Raw genomic sequence first — 22,707 nt, forward strand, 5'->3', positions numbered from 1 at the left:
CCCTAGGGTTTTTTTCTCCAAGCCGCACATTTCCAGGTTTGCGCAGTTGGAAACTACCACCAAGAAATTTGGAGCTGTTGACCACCTTTTTTTTTCTCCCGTGACAACGACCACCAACTTCGACCACCGTCAACACCACACCCCGACCGTAAAGAACCTCCGAATAAATCAGTCGCAATGGCCAAGATCTCGTAAGTTTTTTATCTCATTCGAACCCGAATTTCTCGATTTGTAGCGGAATCCGTTGGTGGGGTAAAATGGGAAGACGGATTGAAGATTTGGTGGGGGGAATTGTGAAGAGAAAGGAAAGGCGAATTTGGGAAGAATAATTTGCACGAAAAAGAGGAGGAGGTAGAAGAGTCCGTGCTGGCGAAAATTCGAACCACAAGACGCCGATGGAACTAGATGTTGAAGTGCAAGCTCCGATATAGTCGAATTGCCGTGGAACAAGTTACAGAGGCGACGATGGGATTCCATATTCGACAACGAAGCTCTGAAGCAAAAATGCTAACCTTTCGCTTCATAGGCGTGGTGCCCCCGGTGGCAAGCTTAAGATGACCCTCGGTCTGCCTGTGTAAGTACAGGAACTCTTGTCCCTCTCCCGCAAACCCAATTCGAGACTAACACGCGGAACAGCGGTGCTATCATGAACTGCGCCGACAACTCCGGCGCCCGAAACCTGTACATCATCTCCGTCAAGGGTATCGGTGCCCGCCTAAACCGACTGCCCGCCGGCGGTGTTGGCGACATGGTCATGGCCACCGTCAAGAAGGGAAAGCCCGAGCTCCGAAAGAAGGTCCACCCCGCCGTCATCGTCCGACAGTCCAAGCCCTGGAAGCGAACCGACGGTGTCTTCCTGTACTTCGAGGACAACGCTGGTGTCGTAAGTTTGGCCCTCTCTATACACCAAATATGCGGCAACCAAATCCGTGCTGGAATTCTACGCGGTTAAGCACAGATGGATGGGAGACTGCGTATTTGGATTCACGTATCATACAGAGCATACGACTAACGTATTACCTCCCAGATCGTCAACCCCAAGGGTGAGATGAAGGGCTCCGCCATCACCGGCCCCGTCGGAAAGGAGGCTGCCGAGTTATGGCCCGTAAGTCCTACTACCCTACATCCCCCCAACCCCGCAAATTCTAACCTGTCTACCTAGCGTATTGCCAGCAACTCCGGTGTAGTGATGTAAAAGGCGAGCGTTTCGTTTCATGCGGAGCATTGGGTGAGAGGCGGAGGAGAGATGATTCACACCACCTAACCTACCTACCTTCCTTATTGACGATATGTCATCACGACTGATTGATTGATTCATTGATATTGAAAGAAGAAAGACACCAACCACGACCGGCCGCTCTCACGACTGCTGGTGAGAGGATTTGAGATGGAGGCCTATGTCGCGTGTCGGGTGGTAGGACTGGTCACTTTGCATTTCGGCTTCGGGGCGTAAAGGAGACATACCAAACCAAAAGAAACTGCATCCTGGACAATTCATAGTTCGGTTCCCCATTCTCGTGTGTGATTACTGCTCTGTGACTCGATTCTGATGATTGTAACCAGCCATTAGTTCATCTCGACTGACACTACACGCCACGTCCGATGATGATAATGGTAATCAATGGTCTCTCATTCATATATTCCCGGATATCTGAGCTTACATAACCAAGCCTGTATTTTTCAACGTAGTACTTATTGAATGAGTCTATTCGTCTAACATAAGACTAGACCGCCGGCTTTCATGGAAGATTGGGGGTAGGGCTGAAAGAGCTATGCTATATCTACCTAATTCTTAGGCCTAAATATTTCCTCGCTTAAGGTTAGTTGTGTAGTCCCGAGTAGGTATGCTGTAGACCAGTTAGAAAGTGAATAACCAGAGTAAATAACTGAGTAAGTATAGATAACTTATTCACCTCCAGCTTCACATTTACGTGGAGTACACCAATAGCAGTATCACGACCCCCATTTACGTGTACATATTCATATCACATAATCACATATATACGCTACTGACTTCCAAAATTGACGGCAATGGTATCTTTCATTTCCCCTCCATTTTATGTATAGACCTCCTTCTATCCTATCCGTTCCTATGCGTACAATAATGCTCGCTCCGTGGGTGGGGTGGATAGGAATTAGTCCAGGTATCAAAACGTCCCATCCACCCACCTATGCAAAGTAATGACAACGCTTCGCCCTTAGGCCCAAATGCCATATATACTCGTTATGTACAAAGTGTCCTTCCCTTATTTTCTATCCCATAAACCTCCTCCCGCCTTCTGTTTTGGACACCCCCCAGGGATGAGCCCGGGCGAAGGAAAGTTTGGTCCAAGTATCCAAACAACCTTCCACCCAGGCTGTGATGTGCAGAGAGATGGGAGGACCTGGGACCAGCTAAGTGTCTGGCTCCCAGGCTATCCATCCCTCTACCTATCCATGGGCTAACCAGGAGTCGGTTCAAGTATCCGACGGCCTATTCACCCAGAGATAGGAGATGAATGAGTGGCCTTGGAATTGGTCCAATTATCCAACGCCAGTCCACTCATCATCTACACACCACCTTCATGGATGAGTAGAATAGGAGCCGGTCCAAGTATCCGAACTCCTCTCTACATCATCCATGGAAGATGGGTGAATGGATAAGTAGGGGGCTGGTCCAAGTATCCAGCACCCCGTTCATCCATCCGCCATGGGGTTAGAATGTGGACGGAGGCGGCCTAAGTGAGGCTTGTCTAGGTACACCTCCGTCCCATCCCCAGGGGGTGTCCGAGGGCTGGGTGGGTGTGGTTCAATTATCCAACAACCCTCCCCACCCTCCGTCTGCGGGCCGACGGGGCAGTTGAGATTTACTGACCCCGTCGCCCTATACGGCGTGGCTGGGAGAGTTTAGTCCAAGTATCTAAACTTCCCACCACCGCCGTATAATACTTTTCTATCTGGTGGTCCAGTTTTTTATGATGGCGCATATTGGTTGGAAATGGTGACAAGCAAGAGCAAAAAGCAATGGCTAGAATAATCTTCTGTAGCGATGTCGCATATGTTGCTTAACATTGCCCTGACGTCGCAATAAGGGGGTGGTGATAATTACTGCCTTAGGGCAGTGGCATCATCGTCTTCGTCGCCACCTGGCGTAGATCCAGAGGTGGGCGTTCCTGCTTGGTTGGGAACCGTAGGATTAGCTCCCGCAGGCGGCTTGGCGCTCTGCTTCTTGGCGGCAAGCGTTGCACGGCGCTTGGCCACGGCTGTGTTCATAGAGCCAGATGCCCATCGAGCTATTAAATGTTAGTATTCCGCATGTATGGAATATGTATGGGGTAGTATACGAGGAACTCAAGCATACCTTTCATAGAATAGGACATCTTTTCAGACTTAGTCATAGAATTGTAGTCCTTGTTGGGGTCCGCACCAATCTCTCCGTCGGGTGTGTTAGACTCAGCAAACCCATTGCTACCGTTGTCGCCATTAGAATTCCCGTTGGTAGTATGGTCGGTGTGAACTGGTGCTAAGTTCGAAGGAACTAGCGGTGGTGTGCTGAGAGCGGGTACGGGGGCGGGATGCTGGTTCTTTACCTTGAACTTGATCTTGGTAGGCGGTTTAGGTGCGGGAGGAGCCTTCTGCTCTGTTTGCTGGACAGGAGCTGGTTCCGGAGCAGGTGTGAGATCTTCGACCTTGGTCTGTGTTTTCTTTGGGGCGCGTTTAGCACGCTTGGGTTTAGGTTCTTCAATGAAGTCATCATCGTTGATATCATTAGTGAACTTTCTTTGGCGTTTCTCGCGGAGCTGGTAGTTACTTGTAGACGCCACTGTCTCAGCTGTTGCAGTAGATGATGCAGTAGGAGGACGAGGCTCCTCGGCTTGATGACTCGTAGAAGTAACTGTCTTGGGAGTTGCAGTCTTGAAGGATCCGGATGGAATATCGGATTTTCGGGAGTTCGTGCGACGAGCCGGCTTTGAGGGTGTTAGAGGCTCTACACCATTAGGCACATTTTCTTCTTCCTCCCGTTCTACAACTGCTGTAGCATTTGCAGGGGCCTTGCGCTTACGCTTGCGAGGCTGTTCTTCCTCTACAGCCGCCTCCTCATTTCCTCTCTTAAGCGAGGGCGCTAATTCTGGTTTGGATTCCGTATCGAGCTGTGGCGTAGGTTCTGCAACAGGCTTAGCCTTGGGACCGGGCTTAGCTTGCGACTTGGATAGTGTCTTTGGTTGCACCTTGGGTCGTGAGTCGCTAACCGGCTGGGGTTCGGGATTGGGCTCTTCATGCTCTGGTTCTGGGGCCGGAGTAGGTTGAGCTTCCGGTGCCGGGAGTGGGTTCTTACGAGGTCTGCCGCCTTTTCCTTTCTTCTTAGGCGGTTCTTTCTCGGCCGGCTCGGGTGCTACGCTCGGTACGCTAGTATTCTGAGCCTGAGATTGAGGCTCGCCGTTCTCTTGTGCCAATGCGCCACGACGTCCTCGGCGTTGAGCTGGAACCGGGGTAGAGCCTCTGCTAGTGGCTTCACCTTCGTTGAACCTCTCGGGTGGCTTTCTTGTTCGCTTTCCCTGAATAATATTGGGATCTTCGGCCTCGGCTGCCTTGGCAGTCTGTTTGGGTCTCTCGCGAAGACGCCCGTGGCGACCCAAGCCAGTTCGTTGCGCAATGGGGTCTTGTTTGCCTACTTTATCTGCTCTGGGATCATATTCGAATCCGTAGACGCTGGCCATGATTCTGTCTTGCTGTCGGGCATAGGCGATTTCTGGATCTGTCGTGTCCCTGGCTCTAACGCCCTTGACGACAAAGTCTTTTTGAATGGGGTTTGCGCTAGGGTCTCTTGCAATAGCGGCCTTGAAGCGACGATTGAAGGCTTCCTCTTCTTTGTGGTTGCGAATTGAATTATCATAATCATCTGTCCACTTTCGCAGCTCCTTGAACTCTTCCTGCCATGCCTCAAGAGCCTTGTTCGTAATTTCGACTCTTCGATAGAGCTCTTTGGGAGACAAAGACTTGATGTCTTTGAACAGATCGGTGAATTCAGATGCCTCTCTAGTCTGCTTGAACCGGAATTGTTTCATATCTGCTGGTTGTGTACCAGATGACTCTAATTCAGCAGCGGGAGAATTTGCGGCAGTGTCGGCTGGAGTGTCCTCAACAACCGCTTCTTCAGCAGCGACGACTTCTGGGCCGTCTTCGTTAGCCACGTCGGGTTCTAGACTAGCTTCAGGATCTGCCTCAGCATTGACTGAAGTACCAGGGTTCGCTTCAGCTTCAGCATCAATCTCGGGCTCTGCCTCGGCTTCCGGCAGCTCGAGCTCATCATCCTGGTAGTCCGGGTAGTAAACGAAAGAGCCACTGATATATGGAGTGAGATGGTCGAGTAAGTCGGGTTCGGTTTGATTGTCATCTATGTCAGGCATCTCATCATCCTCCGCCTCGTCTTCTTGCTCTCGGGATTCACCTTCGTTTCCGGCCATAGTTTCGGGTTGAGCTTTTTGGAGATCAGTGTGGCTCTCGCCCGAGGCGGTATATAGTGAAAGTTGCGAAGGCTGTGAGGGTTCTGAAGGCACCGAAGGCACTGAGGTCTCCGACGGCTTCGATGATTGTGAGGATTCCGAAGAAATAGACATATCAACGGAAATGTTAGGAATGGGAGCCTTGGTCCCATTATTCGAGGAGCCAGAGCCAGAGCCAGAGCCAGTGCTAGTGCGTCTAAGCATCGACTCATCCGACTCTCCGCTATGATGTCCACCAACTTCAATGGTGTCTCGTACTTCGACATCATCCATCTGCTGTTCTGGTACATAAGTCTGAGGCTCTGCTGTAGACTTTCCAGTGTTACGTTTGCGAGATGATGATGGCTGAGGCTGCTCGGAAGCTCGTCTGCTAGTGCGAGCTTCAGCATCTTCGTTCGTCTCATTCCCATTGGGAACGAAGTCAGTCTTCCGTCTCTTCAATGTGCGAGTGGCGTTGGGTGTAGATTTTGCATTGTGGCTCTCAATGTCATCAAGCTGGTCAAATGTATAGTCAACACGAGGACGTTTTCTCAAGGAGCGTCCTCCTTTGCTTGCGGAATCTTCTGGCATAGTGCCGGAACTGTCGATGTTGCGAGCGCGAATTCGCTTTTCCCTAGAAGCGGAAGGGCTCGGGGTCTCTGCAGTAAAAGAAAAAGAAGATGCTGCGGATGAAGGTTGTTGCATAGGCTGCTCAGATGAGTTATGAGGTGATGAAGTAGCGGCAAAGGGACTTGTAAAAGTAAAACTCTTCCGGCCTCTTCCGCGAGAACCGTTAGAGGGGTCCATTGTAAAATCTCTATAGTCGAGATTTATCGCGGGTTTGGAGGTATGTTGGAAGTGTTGTATGTGTAATATGTGTAAGTGAAGTACCTAAGGTACGTGTATGAATTATTAAAGGTGAAAGAAGTTTTGGGTCGGAGATTATGTAAGTGGGGAAAGGCTCAGTATGTTGATGGCTGAAGCGCGCCTTCCCAAACCAACAAAAAGAGAAGAAAGTATGATATAAAATAAACCGCCGACTGGAAATAGAGTTTCCTGTTAGTGGAAATAATATTTCTTCGCAACCCGTTGAGACGCAAGGACAGCAGCCCGCCGCCGATAAAACTTGAAATAGGTGCAATAGTCAAGATTGAATGGATGGAAATGGATTGAATGAAAAAGAGGTTGGATCAAGGTTTTCTAAAGAATAACTTGATGGTATGCTGAATGCTGAATGCTGAAATGGTTGTCAGTAAATGTAGTTGGTACGATTGCAGATGTGCAGTGAGTAGTGAGTAGAGAGTGCGTTGTGTAAGAGAGACGTGGTGAGAAAAAAAGGTTGATGAAAGGAAAGGAGCTGACTTTATAGGAAAGAACGAACGAATTTGATGGTGATGGTTAGGTTGGAAATCAGTACATAAACTTTAGGCGGTCAGTACGCACCTGCCAAAGATCTGAAGTTGTTGCCTGGGGGAATCAGAACGATCAAACTTTAAAAGATCGAATCAAGAAGAAAAAAAATAATACTTGATTCAACCGTTGTATCGAATATCGAATGCTCGTCGTCTAGTTGCTCTGTTGATACGACTGCTGCCAACCTTATTATTAGGTGCACTGCTAATTTCTCGAGGTTCGACTGTCAAAGCCACAGATGAGATCCCGATTTGGATGTACTAGCCACAATACTTATCCCACTTGATGGATTTTACTAAAAGTACCTTCCCAATTTTGACCAATGGGATAACATGAATTCGCCAAAGTTCCTTTCTTGGCTACTTTTAGATCAGAGGCCCTTGCAACTTCCCTGTCAAAGCTGCGGGAGATCACGTAATGTACATCAATTAAGCAAGCACCCAGGTACCCATATAGGTTAGGTACCTAACATATATACAAGGTACATACGCTAGGTACTGTACATAATGTAGATCCAATAATGGTTCGTGTGTTGCTGCCACTGGTCCGCCTACCTACCCCATTTAGTGACGACAGTTCCTGATGAAACTTGGTCAAAGCTTTCCGTGTCCCGTCTTCTTTCCCGAAACCGAAACCCTTTCATCGACTGGTGATACTAATACCGGGCATAGTTACAACTTACTACATATCACAATATCACATAACATATGCCATCACATGCCATATTGAACTGTCCATTTCCCCCCCATCCCTTATTATTAAAAGTAGTGTCCGATTCAACCTCTACAGAAATAGTCGACATAGTATTTCTTCTCAGTTGTTGAAATAGTGTTTGTTACATTTACCGTCGAGTATCCTATAAACACTTGCAGTCGAATCCGCTCAAGCTATTGGTTCCCCGCGGTCCTGCATACATACACATATGTACAAGGCCGCAGCGAATCATAGTCAATTCCAGTGTACATCTAGTTAGGATCGCAATAGCTCTTTCGTAACCTATTCCTTAGCGCAGAAACCCTCAGAGGCTCAGATATCCTCTATTTGTTTTCTCTCGATCGCAAGTACTACCTAGCGATCCCTCTCTAATAAAGGCATCTCACCCCACTACGATAACTACCCCAACATGGCAGCAAGGCGGTCAAAGGCGTCTGCCGATGATGGATTGAATGAGCTCTTCGAAGGAATCGACGAGAGCGTAGTTAAGAAGCCTGCTAGTAAATCTAAGCCGGCCCCCTCTAAGACTCGAGGCGAGAAGCTCAAGAAAGACATACCTGGACTTGCCGAGCTGGAGGACGAGCTTGGCGAAGAACCCGCCCGACCCCATACGCCTCGCGTCAAAGAGACATCTACCAAGGCACCTGTTAAACGAACTAATACAGCAACACCTCCGCCCGGTGCCTCTCGACAATCCGAAGACAAGCCAGCCAACGTCGCACGCAAATCCGTCGATAGCACTCGCTCCCTCCACGCAAGCTTTACCCCTAGTGCCACCAGCTCTGATCTCCAGGATGCTGAGAAGAAGGGGTCAGTCGAGGAGACAGCACCAGCTGCTGGCGGTGGTTGGTGGGGTGGAATTTTTGCCACGGCCAGCGCTACAGCAAATGCAGCCATTAAGCAAGCCGAGGCTGCATACAAGGAGATCCAGCAGAATGAGGAAGCCAAGAAATGGGCTGATCAGGTTAAAGGAAACGTTGGAGCTCTGAGAGGTCTAGGTACGTATTTGAATGCGATTCCTACGCATTGAAAAAAAAAAAAAAATATGCATAAGAGTCTATTGAGCTAACAATCTTGCTTATAGGCGACGGTATCCGCCAGCACGCTTTGCCTACCTTCGCCAACATTTTGCACACTCTTGCCCCGCCCATCTCCTCTCACGAGCGTCTACTTATCCACATCACCCACGATATCGTTGGTTACCCATCGCTTGACCCTCTTATTCATGAGGTCTTCAGCCGGGTCATGTCGCAAGTTGAGGGCGGCGACCTGCTCGTCATCCAACGCGGCCATGAGAATACCGCTCGACGATCCTCAGACGCCTTCTACAAGAGTTCTTCCAACTCCGCCGGCTGGCGCGACGGTCCCTGGTGGAGGCAAGTCGACTCACCTCGCGACCTAGGTGCCGTGAAAGGTATAATCGAGGGGACCAAGCTCTGCCGCGTCAGTGCGGAGAGTTATTCCCACGACTACTTCGCGGCTAGTGGTGGCGTTAACGAGGCGCAGAAACGTGCCTTGGAGCCCGTAAGCGAGGAAAATCCCGTGCGAACTAGTGACATCTTCCTTGCTGTCCAACCTATCATCGTAGACGCAGACCCCGCCCTCTTCGCTGGTAGCACAGCTGGTGAGGCAGAGAAGGAACCCAGCGCTGTAGCCGACGACAGCAGCGCAGACCCTCACATCTGCTTCGCAGTCTACGTCCTCGACCCAATCCACGATATCGTGTACAGCACCGTAAGCCAGTACATCCCGGCCAAATGGATCCGTTGGTTGGATGCGCCGGCACCCTTGACGCCTGCCAGCGGCGAGAGCGAGCAACAGCTAGGTACAGAGGGCATCAACGTACCAGACGAGATCCGGGAGATTGTAGAGAGCGGTGGCGTAGATCCGCGCGAATGGGTTGCCGAGTGGGTCGAGGAGACGTTGAGCTTGAGTATCGGAGTTGTGGCCCAGCGGTATGTGGCTCGTCGGATGGGTGTTGGCGAGGGGGGCCTCGGAAAGGGGAAGCAGAAGGTTGAGGAGCTGCTTCGGGAGGGTGGGGGTGAGGCGGCTAGGGCTGGGCTTATCTGATGATGGGATAAGATAAGACGAGTCTTAGCTTGCGGAAAGGGGATGGGACTGGGCAGCAAGGAAGAGGTATGTAGGTAGGTAATCAGCTGCTCGCTTTGCGGTCCATTGTCTAGTGCTGCTTTCTATGGAGTTAGCCGGGTTAAATCTAGTATTCGATTTCTTGTCGAATTTGGGATTATGCTAGCCTTCTCTTTATTGACTATATATGAAGAGATATGGTAATATATTATGACGTCGACTTTAAGGGGTTGTCTCGGGTGTCATGTGTATTTATAGCTGGGCTATGTCTGTATAGTGATGCGAATTACATGGGTAGGTTAACTTGATATTTATTACGTAGTATAATCTCACGAACTTTCTAATCAAACGTATACAGCCCGTGGTTGGAATAGTCTTCTTATTATATACCATAATACCTTAAAGTCTATTTCTAAGGTTAATAAATATCGGCAGTGCCCCTATATCCTGTCAGTTACGGTAGGTGAGACATAATCTGTACCCCACGAGCCCTAATCAAAACACCCGGTTAGTTGAGATAGATAGATTTATTCTGATACCCTGGCAGCGGCGTATATTCACAAGCCTCGTGGTATATATATGTAACCATAGATAGTGGTCGATCTACCTCACGGTCCCTAGATAATATAATATCTTCGCAATGATCCTGTATCCACCTCGTCACCATATACATAAACCCCTCGAGACCCCCGGGTAAGAATACTACATAACATAGCTCACTGCGGAGCAACCTCAATCTTGATCTTCCCCAAACTGCCCACAACCTTCAACTCCGCCTTCGCCGCTCTGCTAGCGCCTTCCGGATCAACGCGCTTCAGTGGGCGATACACCGGATTCCACATCTGCTCCCTAATCCACTCCTCTAATTCCCCTTCATCAGTCGGTATCCCCACCTCCCTCGCAACGCCAGCATCCAACGCCGCAAGAATAACGCCCCTCGCAACGCGCACGCTCACAGCCCGCACATTATCTACCCCGGGCAACAAGGGCGCGGTATCGTCCTTCAGCGCGGGACTCAACTCCGCGACGCCGTGGACGGCCGCGTTGAGCATGTTATTCGTGATTTTGGACGCGCGGGAGAGCACGGCGCCGAGGCCGATGCCGGGGAATACGACCGAGTTGTTGCACTCTGCGACTTCGATTTCGATTTCCTCGCCGTTCTTACCCCAGGGGCCTTTTACGGGTGGGAAAGGCGAGCCGGTGGCTACTAGGGCCTTGCCGTTGGTCCACCTAAGGATATCCTCGGGGACGGCTTCGTGGAGTCTAGTGGGGTTGGATAAGGGGAGGATGACGGGGCGCTCGACTCCTTTGGCCATTTCTTTGACGACTTGTTCGGTGAAGGCCTTGGGGACGGTGGATGTCCCGACGAGGACGTTGGGGTGGACTTCTTTGATGACGGATAGTAGGGAGTGTTCTTTGCCCTCCCATTCTGATTCGTCTTTAGCGTAGCCCTTTTGACTGTAGCTGGTCTCGGTTTTGGTGGTAAGGAGGCCGGGCTTGTCAATTAGCCAGATTTGCTTCGCAGCCTCTTCCTTGCTAATCCCCTTCTCGGTAGCGATAATATCGCGGACTTGATCAGCAATGCCTACACCAGCGGATCCAGCGCCAAAGATGACCATCCTGACATCCCGAAGTTTTTGCTTGCTGACATGTAGTCCAGCCATGATGGCAGCCAGGGTCACACAGCCGGTGCCTTGGACATCATCATTGAAGCAGGGGATTTCATGCTTATAATGGTCCAAAATACGACGAGCTAGATCTACGCGTTAGTCCAATACCAATTCCTCATATGTAAGATCACTCACCATTCGCCAAGCCGAAGTCTTCAAAGTGGATATAAGCGCGAGGGAACAGTTTGCGAGCGGATTGAACAAATTCCTCAACGAATTTGTCGTACTTCTCGCCTCGTACCCGGTTCTGGCGTAGACCGAGATATAAATCGTCGTTTAGAAGGTTCTTGTTGTCTGTCCCACAGTCCAGCACGACGGGCAAGGCTCGGTTAGGATGAATGCCACCGCAGAGAGTAGTGAGGACGAGCTTCGCGACCGAGATAAGAATCCCGCCTACGCCTTGGTCTCCTATGCCAAGAATCTCCTCGCCATCTAGTTTAACATGTATCAATATCACACTTACATAGCAGTCGCTGATTCCGAACACGTACCTGTGACAACGATGTAGTCAATATCTTCGGGTTTTCCCCACTGAGCTAAGTCATAGTGAACCCTGTTAATATCATTGATATTCAGGAAACAGCCCCCGGGTCGTCGGAACAAGCGGGAGTAGTTCTGAATTGCATCGCCTTCTGTTGGTGTATATATAATACTGAACATCTCTTTTATGTGATCTTGTATAAGCTATAAGTCATTAGCATAGTGATTAGGTATAATTTATGAGGGCTTATAGAAACAACCAAGTACTAAGACCGGGATAAGCCGCAAAATAATTTTACCTTAAAATACAGGACTAAGTTCTGCTCCTTCAAGGATGTCAAGAACACGTTCTTGGCCAAGTCATCTTGTCTAGTGATGTACTGCTGGTATGCGCGCTCTTTTTGCTGTTCGAGGGTTTGAACGGCAGGAGGTAGCAAGCCAGTCAGATCGAACTCGCGCCTCTCTTCAGGCGTATGTGCTGAGCCACGGTTGAAGTATGGTGTGTTTAATAAGACAGTTCCGGTCACAGCGCATTCTATTGGGCCGCTCGTGCTCAGCGGGAGGTACGAGAACTTGTTTTTGCTGTTTTCTGGCATCGTAGACGTGGTATAAGACGTCAAAATTTTATTAGAATAATAAGTCGCTAATAGTAAAATAAGAGTAATAAAGGGCCAAGGCCAAACGCCAAGATATAAATAAGTGTGAGAAACAAGAAAACTTCCATATCCATTCAAGATTACCACATAAAGCGCTCATTCGCACATGCCAAATCCACATATGCAGAATTGAGGTATAATAACAGGAGTGAACTACTATATAATGACGTTTTCCAACGTCTCGACGAACGGATGACGAATGAAATCCGTTCGGAGGGCGGGGATCACCGTTGGGGCCGAACCTAGTTGGAGTTAGGCTGGACACGGTAGACGTAGACGGAGAGCGTAACACGAAAGCCGATATAAGTCTCTAGCATGAGACAGGGTAGCGCGGTGCTAAGTGGGGTTATTTAACCCAGTATGGCTAGTAGGTAGCTTTGCATACAAATTTATATATAATAGTACAAAATGTCAATGGAGATAGTTAACAACTGAATAACTACCTACATAGTAGTCATTCAGTTATCATTTCCATTAACGTTTTGTACTCTTACATATAAATTTGTATGCAAAGTTACCTATTAGCCATACTGGGTTAAATAACCCCACTTAGCACCGCGCTACCCTGTCTCATGCTAGAGACTTGTAGAGGGGCAATATGCACTAGGCTAATCTGAGTTTAGTTACTCGGGGCTAATTTTCCGATATTTTACCATCCGGCCCCACTGCGAAACCCTACGCACAACTTTTTCTGGTTTTTCCAAGCTCGCAACTTTACACGAGATTTCTTTTACTCTTCACACCTCTCATTTCGGTCGCAACCTTTCACCCAACGCCGACCACACGACCAAATCATTAATATGGTAAGCTCCTGACGTCCGAGACTGCTGTGCTTTTGCACTCAGCCAAATAATTCAATGGCACTCGCTTGTCGAGTTGCTTAATTTCCGCCTGTTGTCTTCGGACGCAGGTGAGGAACTGGCTTGAGATCTTCGCGCAATGTGAAATACCATTCGCGATTATCTCTCTAGAGTTCAAGAAAGACTACAGTCAATGGAACACATTTGCTGATGTCTTTCTTCTCAATGACAGCCTCCCAAGTCCGGTAAGAAGGCCGCCCCGGCCCCCTTCGCTTCCAAGGCAGGTTCCAAGAAGGCACCCAAGGTGAGTAGAATTCCCTACCATAATTTGCTCTATCGAAGAGCCTGAAAGTGATGCTGACATGTCAATTAGAACCCCCTCATCGAGAAGCGACCGCGCAACTATGGCATCGGCCAGGACATCCAGCCCAAGCGCAACCTCTCCCGTATGGTGAAGTGGCCCGAGTATGTCCGTCTCCAGCGCCAAAGGAAGATCATCAACCTCCGCTTGAAGGTTCCCCCAGCTATCTCCCAGTTCCAGCACGTTCTGGACCGCAACACTGCCGCCCAGGCTTTCAAGCTCCTTAACAAGTACCGACCCGAGTCTAAGGCCGAGAAGAAGGAGCGATTGGTCAAGGAGGCTACCGCCATCAAGGAGGGCAAGAAGAAGGAGGATGTCAGCAAGAAGCCCTACTCCGTCAAGTACGGTCTGAACCACGTTGTTGGCCTGATCGAGAACAAGAAGGCTTCTCTCGTCCTGATCCCCAACGATGTCGACCCTATCGAGCTTGTCATCTTCCTACCTGCTCTCTGCCGAAAGATGGGCGTCCCCTACGCCATCATCAAGGGCAAGGCCCGCCTCGGAACTGTTGTCCACAAGAAGGTATGCATCACTCACCGATATCGTACTAGATGTGTTTGACTAATTAGATTTTAGACCGCTGCCGTCCTCGCCATCACCGAGGTCCGATCTGAGGACAAGAACGAGCTCTCTAAGCTCGTGAGCGCTATCAAGGACGGTTACCTTGCCGGATCCGAGAACGCTCGACGACAGTGGGGTGGTGGTATCATGGGTGCCAAGGCCAACAAGCGCATCGAGAAGAAGAAGAAGGCTTTGGACTCGGCCATCAAGGTCTAAGCGTTAGGGCTGGTCACGGGATCATGATTTCTATATTTGCACAGTTCCGGCGTTGGAGGAGGTAAAAGGGAATACCAACCACATGGATTTGCATAAAGCCTATCTAGACTCCATCTGCAGAGTTTCGCCGACGACCAATGTGACAAATGAACGATCGATGCATTTTCGTAAGGGTCTATGCTTGCTATTTTCCCGTAATATCCTAACCGTTCGAGCCAAGACTTGGCTGTTATATCTTCCAAAAAGGTGAATGTCTTGGACCCGGATTAGTTCGTACGCTTGGTATAGTGGGAGATTACCGCATGAGGACAGTCGAGCCGAGCCAAGGGTGCCAAGCAAATATCTTCGTAGCGTCGCATTTTCCCGCGCTCTTGGCTCAGACTAGGTATTGATACAGAAAACGTTCCTGAGTGCTGGGTCTGTACCTAAGCCTCACATCCATATTGGAGCTTACGCGGCGCGGACATGTTTGGTCTCGTATATCAGTTTCTAAGTATTGGTTTTGGTTTATCGTTTGATTCTATCTTGGCTGCGATGGCACACGTCTGTTTGGAATACGGATACTTGCACCGGGCTTGCATTGGCATTATTCAGTTGATTTGAAGTAGAGCCAAGTGCTGCCACCCGTGCGTAGCTTGATATAGGAGATAGAGCTATTTATATCACTTAGCTCGTTGCATTGGGGATATACTACTAGTATGCACTGAAACACTATGTCCTATCCCATGCTATGGCCTGTAATGCAGCATCTTAAGATGTTGGATATGCCAAGACGAGACATGTGCATTGGATCTAGGTCAGAATGTTTTGGGATAGGATCAAACATGTATTGTGGCATAGGATCTGCGATGCTGCCAAATGCTATGTATATTCTAATTCCCCACCGGCATCTTCGGGACTTGTCGTCGTTGGTGTGTCGTTAGTGCGGCTGTTCTTAGAGTTAGGTAACCTAGGTATTTCACGACCTATCTCGGCTAAGGAGTCTCGTCAGTAGGTTAGGTAGTCACTCGAAATCCATCTCACCGAGAAATGCCCTACTTAAACCCGTCGGTGAAGACCTTGAAGATATCGTGCCAGCTAGTTAGTGGAACCCACTGCTGGTCCTTGCCTCTTGGGCTATATGTACAACACATAACAAGCTTCATATATGTAGGTCGGCTACACTAGACAGAGACAGAGTGGAACCGCGGGTGAATGCCGAGTTAGCTACGATTCTTATCCTCGGCGACAGACAGGTATGGATGTCGTCGTGATCAACCCGGGTCTTGTTGTTGTTGTTAGAACAAAAAAATAGGGGGAGCGGCGAATAGCTTCCCCGGGATAGGGGCGTGTTTAGCTCGGCTTTGAGCTTGGTAGTAAAATGCTCGTTATCTGTAGCGTCGACAGCGAAGATGACCCCAGTCACCCTGGGGAACGTGGCCTAGGCAACTAGTGTATATGTACCTAGATATTGAGATTATTGCCGGCCGTCGACGTTGAAGGTCGTGCATTGTGTGATTTAAATACAAGTTGTCTCTTGACAGGGCGAGATACGGTTTAGGTTTTACATAAGATGCTAGAAATGCTTGGCTTGTTAGCGAACGCAAGACCATATGAGAAATATAAAATTGATATGAATGATGCCAAGAAAAACCAAGGCGTCTTAAACCCAGGTTAATAAACTAGGTACATAGGTACATACATAGGTAAGTGCCCAGTGAGGTACGTGGTGTCGGCACATGACTGATAGATGTATTTAAGACTTATGAGGCTCTTGATTGGAAGCTGACAGGCGTTTTGGTTCCAGGGTCCAGGGTCTTGGCAAGCGTATATTAATATAACCGTTTTAATTGAGGCGTCACAGCCACCAAACAGCAGCTATTAATAAGCTTTTGTTGAGGAGAGGGTTATCGTGATAGATATCGAGATAGATATTGAATAGAATTGATTGTCTTATTGCGACTCAAGTATTTGAATTACAAGAAACAAGAAAGAAACCCATAGTACCGCCAATATGAATTAATCCTGAACTTATTTGATATTAATACGGATTACGTAGCCTAGCACAAGCTGACCGCCAAGTAGATCTCGGAGATAGGGAGGGCTTAACAGGTAAGCGGCTTACACTACATTGATATCATAGGTACCTATTATGGTCGCTAAACGAGGGTAGAGATAAGGCTCAAAAGTACCTAGAGTAGAGATGACCAAATATAGTTTCGAAATAACTAGCAACTTTATAACATACTTTAATAAATTATCCTATTTATCTCTTACGAAAAACACTTGCTTTTACCAATGTGCATCCCATGTCCTAGTCTTCTCTCTAATGTAATTTCTTCACGGTTGTAAGTGTTAGGGAGGGGAAGCTTGTCAAAGAGGAGGAGCCATATGGACGGTAACGTCACGTGCGGAGAACAATATATAAACTAAAAAGTATCGTACCAGGTTTGCCAGGACCTAGGACAACCCACCCTCCGTTGTGACCTTAGTACATGAAGTAATTTTCTCAGTCACAGTGATAAAAAGGTTACCTAAGGTAGATAGTGAATGGAAAAGGACCTCTCTTTACATTGATGTAACTGGGCGACTAGGGTCACATGGGCAAGTTAGTAGGTCTTTAGGTTAGGTTTGTATTGTACTCAAAGCAAACGAGTATCTAGTCACAACTTACAAACGCATAGCAACCGAACCAGCATCTGAGCAAGCCAAGATGTAGATAGAGCATACCATAGTACCAGGTTACCTATTCGTTTGACAACCCCCCCTTCCTTCTAGGCCCTCACCGCTTTCTTCTACGTATTGTACAATACCTATCTCCTCTCATGCCGCGAAGCCGCGCAGCAAGGCCCTTGTTCCCAGGCAGGGGGAAGGGGAGGGGAGGGGGGTCCGACGAAAGCACGTTGCAAGCAGATTGGCTATTGGCCATTGGCCTTCTCGGAGGTACCAGCGCACAACACAGCAGCGCAAGCATGTAATACCATACCTACGTCTTGGCAATCCACGGGAAACCAGCTTTTAGCTCCAATATCCGTAATCTACATAGATCCATGCCGCGCCTATCCCAAAATCCCGTGCGCCGCCTCAACGCCTGCGATCCCCGTTTCATGCTTACCTTGCTTATGTTAGGTACCCAGGACTAAGTATGCTTATCCCACGGGCGCTTGTCTATAATAGATCTACATGGTTTGGTAGCACCGCGAAGGGCGAAGCTTTCGAACCTTGGTTTGGAAGGTCTGGGCGACCGGTCATCAGGAAGATTGGCAAGATTGGGAAGATTGGGCAGATTGGGGGTGTTATTTTATGCTTGGGATGGTTAGACGGCCACCTAGTGTATCTATCTAAGATTAAGTAGTTGAGATTAGTTGAGATTGCTGTTTTACCCCGGACTCCGGACTTAGCGATGCTACCTGTTGATCTCCTCTCGATAGTTCCAGCGTGATACACTATTAAATAAAGCCTCATGGATCATCGCTTGCTGACGCTAAGTTTGACAAGCCCTTGTTAGTATCCTGAGACTCTTCTCTCTCTTGATTCCACTCGGCTCTTTTTATACGCCTACGTGTTCCCTACCCTCAGGCTTTGTTTACTCCTTTCCAAATAAACTTTCCAGCTGAATCCACTTCATGAGGGATTATCCGTCCAAAGAGCCGAGTTGCACCATCACCGCTATCCACATACTTAGCCAGTAATACCAGCCCGTCGCGTGATTTACACCTCCGTACGATCACGGCCGCCTCCGAGTGAATACCGATACGGTCGAGCGCGATTAGAGCGAGACCAGACGGAAGCCAGAACCTCGGTCAAAGTCATCAAGCATCAAGCACACTGGATAGGATCCTCCTAGAGGTGTGGACAGAGTGGGCGAGCGCCATATCTGATTGGGCTTGGGACTTCCTAATTCGCTCATATCCTGCATCCCTACATCCCGCCTTCAGTTGGTACAGTTGGTACCGTTGGAACCGGCTGGGATCTTGGGTGCCGCGCTGTAGTCATCATACCTACATACCCTACATCATATCCCCGAACCTCACATATATAAAAGGCCGCATCCAGCTTCGTAGCTTCGAGATGCCTGCTCCTCCGCGTACGTGTTGTTATTCCTCTTCTACTCGCTGCTTATCTCCTCCCCCGCCAAGAAAAGGGGTTAGTAAATCCCAGATCTGGATCCACAGGGGTGGACGCCGGCATCTCATACACCCAAAAATACGCTTAAATTTATTTTTGAGATCCCCGAGATTCGAGATTGGCGAGGTAACTTTGGGGGGAACGCTCGCTTACCATGGCCGCAGAAGATGCTTTTACCTACGCGCTGAGTTCTAACCAAGCCTGGGCTGGCTACAAAGGTCATCAGAACCCCGACTTCTTCCCTAAATTGGCATCGGGACAATCGCCAGCAATCCGTAAGTTTTAACCCATTTCTTCTTGGCGCAATGTATACACCTTTGTTGAGATGCGAGATGCGAGATGAGCAAAGACCCACTCAACAGAACATTAATTAGTACGGTCTTGGTCATCATCCTGAATCCCAGAGCCTGCTGCGCCGCGGTTTATGCTTTATGCAATGCGGAGATCTCGCATCGGACATGGCAATTTAACCTTGGGTATTTAACCTTGGGCACTGAAAGAGTTAAGAGTTAGGAAGGCTAACGCGGTTAAACGTGGTGCAACAGTTTGGTTAGGTTGCTCTGACTCGCGCTGCCCGGAGACGACGATTCTAGGCTTGCAGCCAGGCGATGTATTCGTGCATCGTAACATCGCCAACATCATTTCGCCGACCGACATCAACACGGCAGCTGTCATCGAGTATGCAGTTGTGCACCTCAAGGTGAAGCACGTGGTGCTTTGCGGACACTCGTCGTGTGGCGGGGCCGCAGCTGCGCTTGGCGACAACCGTGTCGGCGGCGTGCTGGATATTTGGTTAATGCCTCTCAAGGCTGTGCGCAACGCGCATAAGGAGGAGCTGGAGAGCATCACAGACGACAAGAAGCGTGCAGTGCGCATCGCGGAGCTCAACGTCGAGGCCGGCATCAACGTGCTCATGGCCAATGCATCGATTCAGGACGCCATCGCCGAAAGGGGCTTGCAGGTCCACGGCACCTTTTTTGACATCGGCACGGGCCGCATCCGCGACCTAGGCATCGGTACGGGCAAGGGCAAGGGGGGACATCACGGGCTATCAGGCGTTAATGGAGACTCGGACATCGTTAGGGGCAAGCATGCAATGCTAGTTTTTAGGACGGACGGCGAGAGCAGCATGCAAGCTCTCTGAACGGAACGAAACGGAACGGACGGAAGCAAGCGGTTAGGTCAAGCGGTCAGGTACAAGTTAGGGGCGTTTATACACTGGGATGTGTGTATGTGTATGTATGTGTGTGTGCGTGTGTGTTTGGTCTTGTCTTGTCTTGGCATCAGAAGAGCATAGGAGGGAAATGTCATCTAACGGAGAGCGAATATGGGTAGCGAATATGGGTTTACTAGCGATAGCGAGGTTGATCTTAAGGATCCCTGCTTACAGAAAGGGTCATTTTGGCGGATGGCGTTCGAGAAACGGAGATGTGTCCAAGGACCAAAGTTTCGAAAAGTCTGGCGACGGGTTTTCCGTACGTTTACGTTATTTGGAATATTGGAATATTGCGAAATTGCGAAACAGCGTGCGATTGAGCCGCTTTCTATGATGGGGATTGGTGTTCATTGGTCAATGAGGATTTATATGCCTTACATCTTGTATCGTATGATTATCATGTGCTTTAATCCCGAGTCTGGGTTTAGCTGGATTATTGGTTGGTTGGTTGTTGGTTAATTTATCTTCACCGTTCCGGCGGGTTTTCTCAGTTTAAATCAATTCTTTCTTCGCTTGTGCACCTGCAATTTACATAACGCCATCTAAGTACATATAGGATGTACTGTTTGGTCGCCAAGCTGACCCCTCTAGATTTCCTATAGATTCCCTATAGATTCCCTACATGTACGTCACTAGAGGGCTCTAATGATGTTACAATAGCGGGGTAGCTACAGGCTAGCTCTACACTAATATAACAGCTACACAGCTACATTAGAAGCCATAACAGCCACAAGTATAACGCCCAAGTACGGTATGATACAGGTATGGCACCTCCAACTTAGTATTCAACTTAGTATTTCATCAGAACCAATAACAACCATCTACACATCACACCATACTATTTATTTCATATCCTTTTATCCTTTCTCGGATATATTTCATGAAAGGAATGGGTCAACGCCAAGATCCATGGCATTCTAAAAAAGAACCTAGGTAATCTTTTACGTGTGTATTATGGAAGATCAATTATGTGTGCATGTCCGCTCAGCCAAGCCTTCAACTCGGCTGCCGAGCGTCGGCTATCTCCTCTCTCCCACTTGGACTCTCAAGCATCCAACCTCGAGATTCCTTATATAGAATTCCCTTCGTGTAGCCCAGAGCCAAGTCTATTGAAAGCATCAATAGCTTAGTGATCAACTCTAAATGTTACAGGAACGTGTTTACGTTTACTTACACGTTAACTCCGAAGTCGACAGCCATGTCTTTAACAGTTCTTTCGGACGATCAAATTAACGGCTTGCTAGAGAGCCTTAACCACGACGAAGCTCAAGAACTGATCGACACGCTCAGAAATGCTCTTCACGAGTACTCAACCGGTACACAGTCCATAAAGGATGGAATCGTTCACCAACCCGAGCGTGTATCGGTACATTCTAATACCACTGGCACGACTACGCTTTTCATGCCTTCGATTAGTAGACTTGGCCATGCAGTAAAAGGTCGGTTTTACAGCCAAGACATTGGCGATCTGAATCTATCTTGGCTAACCCAATCATAGTTGTTACTTTGTCGTCACCATCAACAGATAAATCGGTAGATACGGCACTGCCTCTCATCCGACCTACCGGCTCGGTGACCCTCTACTCTCCCCAGGGTCCTCCTATAGGCTTCCTACACGCGAAGACCCTTACCGCTTTCCGCACCGCCCTTGCTTCCTCTTGTCTCCTTGCAAAGCGCGCTTCGGTCCGAACCCTTGTTGTGTTTGGTTCGGGATTACAAGCTTACTGGCATATGCGCCTAGCGTTGATGTTGCGGGGCGATACCATTCGCCAAGTATACATTATCAATAAAACGTTCAGCGAGAGCGCCAGGGCTACGTTTAAGAAGATATGTGGCATATCTCAGGATATCAAGCAGCGCGAGGGGTGGGAGCAGGCGCAGTTTAGCGTCCTAACTTCGACCTACGTGGACTATGATAGACTGCTGAAAGATCACTTGAGGGCGGCCGATGTGATCTACTGTTGCACGCCAAGCACCGAAGATTTATTCGACGCCAGCATACTGACAAGTCACGAAGGTCGAAGAAAAGGTAGGCTGGTTGTTGCGATAGGGAGCTATACAAAGGAGATGCGTGAGCTGCCTCGAGAGCTGCTACTCCAGGCTGTCAAGACACGTACAGTCGGATATCATTATCATAAACACGCAACAGAAGGCGGTGTCATCATTGTGGATACTCTGGATGGGGCACTGAAGGAGGCGGGCGAGATCATTGAAGCAGGCTTAGAGCCTACGCAACTCGTTGAGTAAGTCTCGTAGGATATTGCTTAACGGTTCAAGAACATAGCGCTAACTAATTAAACCTAGACTAGGCGAGCTGGCCATGATTCATAGACTGGCAAAGGAAGAAGAGGAAGCGCTTATATCACAGAGCTCAACCGAAGCTTCCTCTATCAATGAGTTTTCCGAAAGGTTGGGCCTCACATCATCCGGGTCGGCCATGTCAACCGTTTTCGGGTCCGAATCGGGTAACTCGGCGTCGGGCAGCGGAGGTAAGCGATCCTCGTCGCGTAGCCCGAGTCGGAGGAGCAGCAGCTGCTACTCCTTGCCTTTCCACCACCATCGGCGAGGTTCGAGCCAGGGGACTGCGGACGAACAGCGGCAAAAACAGCAGCAGCAAGCGGGGCATGACCACCACTTGGCGCGTTGGCTTTCGGCTGGCAATGTTATTTATAAGAGCGTAGGATTGGGGCTCATGGATCTCGTAGTCGGATTTGAGGTTATACGACTAGCAAAGGAAAGAGGGCTGGGTAGCCACATCGATGGATTCTCGTAGTGCGAGAAAAGCCCGTTGGCATCCATCATATTAGATGATCTGGGGCCGTCTACATTCTGCCGAGATCTGTTCCGGCATAGGCGTAGACGAGAGAAGCGATAACAGTGGATTTAAAAATATGCTATGCGACTGAATTATATTAATTATTGACATTTATTTGATAGAGATGGGATGGTAACGAAGCTTGTAA

At 48.9% G+C, this 22,707-nt stretch overlaps 7 protein-coding genes across 7 annotated transcripts; 5 read left to right on the forward strand and 2 right to left on the reverse strand.

Moving 5' to 3' along the window:
• Positions 1–24: 24 nt before the first annotated feature.
• F5Y00DRAFT_224971 (ribosomal protein L14 domain-containing protein) lies at positions 25–1,512 on the forward strand. The gene is made up of 5 exons (XM_048006102.1): positions 25–191; positions 527–574; positions 637–883; positions 1,028–1,105; positions 1,163–1,512. Exons 1-5 carry the CDS (start codon positions 178–180, stop codon positions 1,193–1,195), a joined length of 420 nt encoding a protein of 139 aa, XP_047869498.1. The 5' UTR covers positions 25–177; the 3' UTR covers positions 1,196–1,512.
• Positions 1,513–3,084: 1,572 nt separating this feature from the next.
• Positions 3,085–6,269, reverse strand: F5Y00DRAFT_257591 (uncharacterized protein; the record flags this gene model as incomplete). The annotated part of the gene is made up of 2 exons (XM_048010584.1): positions 3,085–3,272; positions 3,341–6,269. 2 exons carry the CDS (start codon positions 6,267–6,269, stop codon positions 3,085–3,087), a joined length of 3,117 nt encoding a protein of 1,038 aa, XP_047869499.1.
• A 1,242-nt stretch (positions 6,270–7,511) lies between these two features.
• On the forward strand, positions 7,512–10,011 carry F5Y00DRAFT_104262 (maintenance of telomere capping protein 1). Its single transcript, XM_048003824.1, has 2 exons — positions 7,512–8,587; positions 8,674–10,011. The coding sequence occupies exons 1-2, from the start codon at positions 7,999–8,001 to the stop codon at positions 9,657–9,659; spliced, it is 1,575 nt and encodes a 524-aa protein (XP_047869500.1). The 5' UTR covers positions 7,512–7,998; the 3' UTR covers positions 9,660–10,011.
• A 186-nt stretch (positions 10,012–10,197) lies between these two features.
• On the reverse strand, positions 10,198–12,732 carry F5Y00DRAFT_224979 (NAD-dependent malic enzyme). Its single transcript, XM_048006103.1, has 4 exons — positions 12,127–12,732; positions 11,839–12,031; positions 11,483–11,779; positions 10,198–11,430 (listed from the first exon to the last, which is right to left on the reverse strand). The coding sequence occupies exons 1-4, from the start codon at positions 12,421–12,423 to the stop codon at positions 10,394–10,396; spliced, it is 1,824 nt and encodes a 607-aa protein (XP_047869501.1). The 5' UTR covers positions 12,424–12,732; the 3' UTR covers positions 10,198–10,393.
• A 406-nt stretch (positions 12,733–13,138) lies between these two features.
• On the forward strand, positions 13,139–14,996 carry F5Y00DRAFT_224984 (60S ribosomal protein L8-B). Its single transcript, XM_048006104.1, has 4 exons — positions 13,139–13,286; positions 13,516–13,587; positions 13,657–14,166; positions 14,221–14,996. Exons 1-4 carry the CDS (start codon positions 13,284–13,286, stop codon positions 14,419–14,421), a joined length of 786 nt encoding a protein of 261 aa, XP_047869502.1. The 5' UTR covers positions 13,139–13,283; the 3' UTR covers positions 14,422–14,996.
• A 3,278-nt stretch (positions 14,997–18,274) lies between these two features.
• On the forward strand, positions 18,275–19,764 carry F5Y00DRAFT_104348 (carbonic anhydrase). The gene is made up of 2 exons (XM_048003825.1): positions 18,275–18,803; positions 19,074–19,764. Exons 1-2 carry the CDS (start codon positions 18,683–18,685, stop codon positions 19,670–19,672), a joined length of 720 nt encoding a protein of 239 aa, XP_047869503.1. The 5' UTR covers positions 18,275–18,682; the 3' UTR covers positions 19,673–19,764.
• A 501-nt stretch (positions 19,765–20,265) lies between these two features.
• Positions 20,266–22,699, forward strand: F5Y00DRAFT_224991 (NAD(P)-binding protein). The gene is made up of 3 exons (XM_048006105.1): positions 20,266–21,183; positions 21,243–21,987; positions 22,049–22,699. Exons 1-3 carry the CDS (start codon positions 20,943–20,945, stop codon positions 22,515–22,517), a joined length of 1,455 nt encoding a protein of 484 aa, XP_047869504.1. The 5' UTR covers positions 20,266–20,942; the 3' UTR covers positions 22,518–22,699.
• The last annotated feature ends 8 nt before the right edge of the window (positions 22,700–22,707 follow it).

Source organism: Daldinia vernicosa (genome assembly GCF_022497035.1).
Source record: "Daldinia vernicosa strain CBS 139.73 unplaced genomic scaffold F5Y00scaffold_3, whole genome shotgun sequence".
In the NCBI taxonomy this organism is placed as follows: Eukaryota; Fungi; Ascomycota; class Sordariomycetes; order Xylariales; family Hypoxylaceae; genus Daldinia; species Daldinia vernicosa.